General features: G+C 41.8%; 1 protein-coding gene across 1 annotated transcript in view; it reads left to right on the forward strand.

Moving 5' to 3' along the window:
- LOC109373994 (carbonic anhydrase-related protein 10-like) overlaps nt 1–8,392 on the forward strand; it is a 413,587-nt gene that overhangs the window by 85,115 nt on the left and 320,080 nt on the right. The window contains exon 3 of the mRNA XM_019628258.1: nt 7,739–7,813. Coding sequence (XP_019483803.1) covers nt 7,739–7,813 — 75 coding nt within the window. The remainder of the gene's footprint in view (nt 1–7,738; nt 7,814–8,392) is intronic.

Consider the following 8,392-nt stretch of genomic DNA (forward strand, 5'->3'; position numbering starts at 1 on the left):
TCAGGTGTACACCATAGTTATTCAACATTTATATACCTAAAGAAGTGATCACCATGGTAAGTCCAGCAACCATCTGACACTGTACCACGCTATCACAATATTATTGACTATATTCCCTATGCTGTACATTACATACCCATGACTTATTTGTTTTATACCTGGAAATTTGGACCTCTTATTCCCCTTCACCTTTTCCCCCTTTGTTAATTTTTCAATTACAGTTGACATTCAATATTATTTTATATAAATTTTGGGTATACAACATAGTGATTAGACATTTATATAATTTAAGAAGTGATTCCCCTGACTAGTCTAGTACCCACCTGGCACTATCCATAGTTATTACTATATGATTGACTATATTCCCTATGCTTTACTCTATATCCCCATGACTATTTTGTGACTGCCAATTTATACTTCTTAATCCCTTCACCTTTTTCACCCTGCCTCCCAACCCCCTCCCATCTATCACCCCAACAAATTTAGTACCCATCTGACACCATATATAGTTATTACGATATTATTGACTATATTCCTTATGCTATACCCTGCATCCTCAAATCTACTTTTTAACAATGAATTTGTACTTCTTAATCCCTTCCCCTTTTTCACTCATACCCCGACTCCCCTCCCATCTAGCAACCATCAAATTGTTTTCTGTATCTGTGAGTTTGTTTCTTTTGTTTATTTTGTTTTTTAGATTCCATATATAAGCAAAATCACATTGCATCTGTCTTTCTCTGTCTGACACACCGCTCAGCACAATTCCCTCCAGGTCCATCCATGCCACCGCAGATGGCAAGGACCCATTCCCTTCCATGGTCGAACAATATTCCAGTGTATATATGTACCACCTCCTCTTTATCCATTCTTCTGTAGATGGATACCCAGGTTGCCTCCACATCTTGGCCATTGTAAACAATGCTGCAATGAACATGGATGCACATGTCCCCCCGAAGTAGCATTTTGGGTTTCTTCGGATAAATACACAGAAGTGGGATTACTGGATCCTTCTTTGTCTCTTGTTATAGCCTTTGTTTTAAAGTCTGCTTTGTCTGGTATAAGTATTGCTACCCCAACTGTTTGTTTGTTTGTTTGTTTGTTTGTTTGTTTGTTTGTTTGTTTGTTTGTTTCTATTTTCATGAAATATCTTTTTCCATTTCTTTACTCTCTGTGTGTATCTTTCAGTCTGAAGTGGGTCTCTTGTAGGCAGCATATATAAGGATTTTGTTTTCTTATCCATTCAGCTCTCCTATGTCTTTTGCTTGGAGCATTTAATCCATTTACATTGAAAGTAATTGTTGATAGATATGTAGCTATTGCCATTTTATTATTCATAATTGTGATTTTTTCCCCCCATCTTAAAAAAGTCCCTCTAACATTTCTTGTAATAGAGTTTGGTGGTAATGAACTTTTTTAGCATTTTCTGGTCTGGGAAGCTCTTTATCTGTCCTTCAATTTTAAATTATTGCCTTGCTGAATAGAGTACCCTTGGTTGTAGGTCCTTGCTTTTCATCACTTTGAATATTCTGTGCCAGTCCCTTCTGGCCTGCAACGTTTCTGTTGAGAGATCAGTTGACAATCTTATTGGGGCTCCCTTAGTTGCCTTTCCTTGCTGCTTTTAGGGTTCTCTCTTTGTCTTTAACTTTTGCCATTCTAATATAATGTTTCTTGGTGTGGGCCTGTTTGGGTTCATCTTGTTTGGGACTCTGCATTTCCTGGACTTATATGTCTATTTCCTTTACCAGATTAGGAAAGTTTTCAGTCATTATCTCTTTAAATGGGTTCTCAATCCCTTGCTTTCTCTCTTCTCCTTCTGGTACCCATATTATGTGAATGTTGTCACACATTATGTTGTCTCAAAGGTCTCTTAAACTATCCTCATTTTGGGGGGGATTCTTTTTTCTTTTTGTTGTTCTGATTGGGTGTTTTCTGCTACCTTGTCTTCCAAATGGTTGATTTGATCCTCTGCTTCACCTAGTCTGCTGGTGATTCCTTCTAGTGCATTCTTCATTTCAGTTATTGTATTCTTCACTTCTGATTGGTTCTTTTTTATGGTTTCTATGTCTTTTTTTTATAGTTGGTATCTCTCTGTTGAAGTTCTCACAGAGTTCCTTGAGCATCTTTATAACCATTGTTTTGAACTCTGTCTCTGGTAGGTTGCTTGCCTCTATTTTGTTTAGTTCATTTTTGGGAGCTTTCTCCTGTTCTTTCATTTGGGACATATTTCTTTGTTTCCTCATTTTGGCTGCCTCTCTGTGTTTGTTTCTGTGTATTACGTAGATCTGCTATGTCACCCAGTCTTGGCTGAGTACCCTTACAGTAAGTGCCCTGTGTGGCCCTGGCATAGACTCCCTGGTCATCTGCTCCAGGTGCTCCAGGAGTGTCCTTTATGTGGGTTGTATGTGCCCTCCTGTTATAGTTCAGCTTTGATTGCTGTTGGCACATCAGTGGGTGGCATTGGCCCTCAGGCTGATTGGCTGTGGGGTTTGGCCATGTCCACAGCTTTTGGGCTGCTGTTGGGGAGGTGGGAGGCTTATCCCTCTGAGTGGGATTTGCCCCAGCGGGCTCTGGTACCTGTTGAGACCACCCTTTGTGTGTGTCACGTGTATGGCTATTTGGATGGTGCTCTGCTGTGGTCTGTAGCCCACCTCCAAGTATGTTGGCTTTGGGGCCTCTTGGGACAGGCTCCGGTGCAGGCCCGGGTCACCCACTGTCTGTGACTGGCTGGGGACTACCTGGTAGCAGTTATAAAGCAATCTGCAGTTGTTTGCTACCTGTGTTAAAGTTGGAGGCACATAGGAGAGGACACACTACAAACTGAGGACATCTGCCACCAGTACCAGGCCTGGGGTAGCTCTGCAAAATGCCAGCACACTCCAAGGCTTGCTGCTACCTGTATGCTTCCCTAAGGTTCAGCCACTGATGAATCCTTGTGCGGTATAGGATTTGGGTGAAGCAGGGTTTCAGGGAGTCACTAGAATGGGAAGAGTTGTGGTCACCAGGTTAATGTAGACTCTGGTTAGCTTCCTTTGCTGAGCCTGGAGCTACTCAGCAAGTCTCAGAGCACACTGAAGCCAAATGCTGCCCACCTGGAGCCCACAGTCTCTCCTATAGAATGCAATGTGGGTGGGGCTTGCTGCTCAAGAGAAAGCGCCTCTGGTGCTGGGGGAGCTGGGTAGGGTGGGTTCCCAGTGAGTCAGTAGTTTGAGCAGTGGAGCTTACTAGACCAATCAGATTCAGATTTAGCCATGTGGGGGCGGGTTCAATACAAGAAAGATGGCACCCGCTTGCGGCTGTGAGAGAGAGAGAGACCTCACACAGGGAAAATGGTAACTGCCCTTCAGCCCTGCTCTGAAGCCACACACTTCAGTCTGCACGCCCCCCCCATGCCTCTGACACCTCATGAGTCACCGTCCCTCCGCTGGAGCCCAGGGTGAGTCTGGGGGTGAGAGAGTGTGTGTGGGCTACTTAAGGGGATGTCTGGGTTTCCTGCAGCCTTCCGTCCCGCTCGCTCGGATGGTCAGAACCTTCACTGCTTTTCACAGCCAAATGTTGTAGGGCTCCTCTTCCCAGCACTCTGGGAGAGGGAGCCTGGTATGGGGGTGGGGCCCCTCGCTCTGTAAGGGGAACTTCTGCTGCTGAGATATCCCTCCCAATTTTCATTCACCACACTGAGGTTTGGGGCTAGCCCATTTCGCATCTCCACCCCTCCTACCAGTTTCAATGTGGCTTCTTTATATCCTGAGTTATAAAACTTCTGTTCATTCAGACTTCAAATGGTTCTCCAGGTTGATTGTTCTATAATTTGATTGTAATTTTAATGTGTTCATGGAAGGAAGCAAGCACAGTGTTTATCTACTCTGCCTTCTTGGATCTCTCACTTACAAAACTCTTAATTATCCAGGTGCAGCTTTTTCTTCCTTTTAAACGGCATTTCTTAAATTGTTGCTTGGCTCAGCCTGATGGATCTTCCTTATAATTGTGTGCACGTGTGTGTGTTTACACACATACGCGAGAGAGAACATGAATGTACCTTAAAACCTGAAACTAATCATCTTGCCCAGATTATTTTAGAATTAGCTTTCCCTTTTTGCCATCTTAAGAGCAAGAATTTTTGCTTTTGCTTTTTTCCTCACTGCTTCATCCTTTGGTAGAAATGATAGTTTCTTAAGAATATGGACAAATGGCAAGGGAAAGTCGAAAAATATATTTGAATATGTAACAGAATGGCACATGACACTACAATTCTAATATATAGAAGATATATCTTTAATCTGCTTATTTAAAAACATTATCCTTTGATTAGTGTTTAACATAACATTCCACTCTATTTCGTTTAGCACATATAAATCGTGCTATAAATAGTCCCTTTAGGTCAGTGATTATCAAAAGGTGTGCCATGGCTCCTGGAGCAGTATTTTGGAAATGGGTGAGGGCAACTTGGGATTGTTTTAAGGAAGGATATTCCAAGTCGCACCAGCCGAAGGCACACAGAGAATATGCTCTGCAATACATTGGACAGTTCCAAACAATGATAAATTGTCCCATGTCCCAGCAGACATTCAAGTGAGTGAAAACTGTTTTATATCAAAGTCTGCAATCAAACTTCATTCTGCATATAAACACAAAGTATCTCTTATATTGTGTTAATATGCCCTGTTCTTTAGCAATGCAAATACTGTATAAATAAAGGGAAGGAGATGCTTCCTTTGGTGCCAAACTTTGCCAAGAGTTGCTCACTATTTTGGAAAATCAGAGCACTGCAAGCAATGCCACTTGTAGATTCTGGAATCTGCAGTACAATACAACTGTATATGTTTCAGTCACATATCCAACCTCTTCCTTTTATCTTCTAGTACATCATTCATACCCAAGCAGTTATAAATTGAAATATATACTATCTTATTATAAATTACATTCTCTGCCTTGCTCCTTTATATTACAGTTGAAGCATGACATTGATTCTTGATATATTTTTTTAATTAAGTGTGTAAATTAGCAGTCAATAAACTTTTTTGGTAAACAGCCATGTAGGAAATATTTTAGGTTTTGTAGGCCAAATGGTCTCTCACAATTATTCAACTCTGCTGTTGTAGTCAGAAAGCACCATAGACAATGTATAAATAAATAGGTGTGGCCATGTTCCAATAAAATTTGCCTTTAATATAATTTTCACTCATCAGAGTATTCTTTGACTTTTAAAAACTATTTAAAATGGTAAAATCAGTGTTAGCCCTTGGGCAGGACAGAAACAGTCAGCGGGCCATCTTTGGTTGGCAGCCGACAGTTTGCCAATCTCTTAGTATGTCATGATCAAGCATTTTTACACATTGAAATATATATTATGAGCAATCACATTTCTTTTATTTCTCCTTTATATGATAGCTAAAGCACTATATTGACTGTTTGAAATAAATGTGTGTAAATCCTATAAACAAAACTTTTTGTAAAATGACTTGGTAAAAAGAATTAATGTAACACAGCAACTTGTGAGTGCTCTGCAGATCCTTACTTGGAATGATGAAATATATGCTGGAGAGTGTGGCTTCCCAAACAGCTGGCTCTGAGAATAAAAAAAGAAAGGCTGTATTTACGGTTCCAATTGTTCAGTGACAGGCAACAATCCTGATTGGATAAAATCCTGATTGGTCAGGTCTAATGGTCTCCTGGCTGACTTCAAATCCCCTTGTCTTTCCCTGGTGCTATGCATGTCTGGACACTCTTCCAGTTTTATCAAAACTCAGAAGTTCCTGTCTTTGATAAGGAAAATCAATCCTGGCTAATCTCTGATACAAAGCTGTTAGGTGGTGTCCCGCAGTTTCATGCTTTTTTGAGCTTTCAGAAATGTGTGTCTTTTCCAGGCTTGGGATATCCTCCATGTCCAACAGTGCTAAGCTAAAATATCAGAGTTGTTTTTATTTATTTTTTTATTTTTTTCAGTAGGCTGTGCTGTCTGTGCATTTATTTTCATGATCATCAAGGCGGAGCATGGCAAAGTATTTGTTTCAAAACAGGGCCACTGTGTCTGAGTGCATCAGGGGACATCCGATCTCACAGATTTCTGAGCCTTTGGGAGTCCCCTCTTGCTCCTCTGAGGGTCCTCTGATGAGTTGGGAAGGAAGATGAGGGTGGATGATGAAATGTCAAGCCCAGAGGGAGAATCAGAATCATTCTGAACTCTCAAGAAATGTCCCTTGTTCACCTCCTTGGTGACCTTTGCAAACATAAGCCTCTTGATCTTGTTTCTCTACTTGGTCTGGCCTAGTGGTCCCCTGGCTGACTTCAGATCTCCTTGTCTTTCCCTGGAGTCTCTGTTGACTCTTCCACTTGGCTCCCTGGCTGGACAGAACCTCTCCAGCCTCTGCTCTCAGGGCGCTGCTCCCTTTGCCTGCTGCCCCAGAACAGGTACACTGGCTTTCAGCTCAGCTGCCTTCAGCATCTTCCTCAAGGACCGCGGGAACATCCGGGCTCTCTCATGCCACATGGGAATTCAGAGTACTGGGAAATCCATTGTACTTTGATGCACCTTGAAATGCAATCTTTTTCCAGAGCCTTAAATAGGTTCTTTGTCCCTCTTCTGTTTGTTTCTAAAGTCTCCTAGCCTCACTGTCAGCTCCAGAAAAAGCAAGCTTGTCTTTCACTTATCCTATGTCGTCAACCCTCCATCATCACACAACCGCGAGCCTCAGGTGTCTTAACATCATAGGCAGAAAAGGTATCTTCTCTACTATGGAGCTAAGTGATCACAGCTCACATGGAAGCCAAAGGAATTTAGCAACTCCTCACTCTACACAAACTTTCGCTTTCAAACCCATTGTCTTGTACCATTCTCTCTAACCCAGAATGATGAGTCTGAAAAAAGGAGACTGAAAAAAGACACAAGATTTAAAAAAAGGAGATTAAACATTTGCTATATACTGGCCAAATTACAAGTATGGTTGACATTACCTTGTTTTCCTCCCATGTGACTGAGAGCTGAAATATGAATGCAGTTTAATTAGTAAGAGGATCAACACAAGTTTATGTGTCACCTATTCTTTGGGGTGTACAGCCACATGTAATGGAATTGCCCTAATTCACCCATCAACTGTCATAAATGTCAAAGATTATTCCGAGGTCATGTCAGTATGAGCTCACAGATCCCTATGATAGTTCCAGTTTCTTGGGATTTCTACCCTTTCTCCCTATGATGTTAAAAGCCCTCACCATAATTATTTATGTTATTGTTTTCATTTTCCTGGGACCTGGGAAAAGCTGGCTGATTACACCCTTCCCTCTTCTGGCTTAGCCCTTTTAGCAAATCCCTTACCTCTCCATTTCTAAGGGTTCTGTACACATGTATGGTTCTTGCCTGGCTTGTGGGTGGGGTCAGCCTCCTCTCCTCAATTCCAGTGGAGGAGGTGTGTGTGTGTGTGTGTGTCTGTGTGTGATGGGTGAAGAAAAGAGGTGAATCAGAGGTAGAGACAAGTAACAGGGGAATTCAGATAGGCTTAAATACACAATTACTATCTATTTCTCTTCAGTAGAAATATCCTGAGTGATGTTCATAAAACTCTATGACATTGTATTTACAGGTTAATAATCTGTTTGAAAAAGAGCATTGGGGTTGCTGTTGCATTTTCTAGTATGACTTTTGGGTAAAAAGAATTATGTATATTCATGCTTCTTGCTTAGACAGCCAGGACACAGTACTTCTGTGTTATTATCTCACTTTTTCTTTTTTATTTTCCTTTAGCTCAACAGAATTCACCAAAAATCCATGAAGGCTGGTGGGCGTACAAGGAGGTGGTCCAGGGAAGCTTTGTTCCAGGTAAAACACATTTTAATTTTAAGGAAAGAATTTGAATGACATATGGTATTATTTCCAGAATTTTGCATTTGCTCCATGGCATGGGATGTATATTGCAAAAGGCGGCATGATCTTACTTTTGTATTAGATGAACACTCCAGTAAGAGAAAGTTTCCATAAGTGGCAGTTTAACCAAGACCACATTTTTCCATCTGAGCCTACATCCCAGCATCCTACAGGAGACTCTGTCAAGGAGTGGGCGATGGAGGATTGAGGGTTGAAGCTCTGTCTACTGGAATTTGCTTAAATGAGAAAGGGCCATTTCTTAACATTCATGAAACAGGAAGTCTGGAAGGGCTGACCATGGCAGTGGGGCTTGCTGGGATGCATGCTGTCACTGATGGCACTTCAGGAGCATCTACGGTCAGGATTCAGCAGCTGGGGCCAAGCACCAGCTAAAAATAACAGGCAGAGTGGATGCTGTCAGTATGGGGGGAGAGAACTGAAGATAAGGTGGAGCCAGAAACATACTGTGGCTCTGATTTAAAAGAAAGGTAGGGGGCCGGCCGAGTGGTACGTTGGTTAAGAGCTGGCTTGGGA

This window comes from Hipposideros armiger, unplaced genomic scaffold (genome assembly GCF_001890085.2).
Source record: "Hipposideros armiger isolate ML-2016 unplaced genomic scaffold, ASM189008v1 scaffold_771, whole genome shotgun sequence".
Lineage (NCBI taxonomy): Eukaryota > Metazoa > Chordata > Mammalia > Chiroptera > Hipposideridae > Hipposideros > Hipposideros armiger.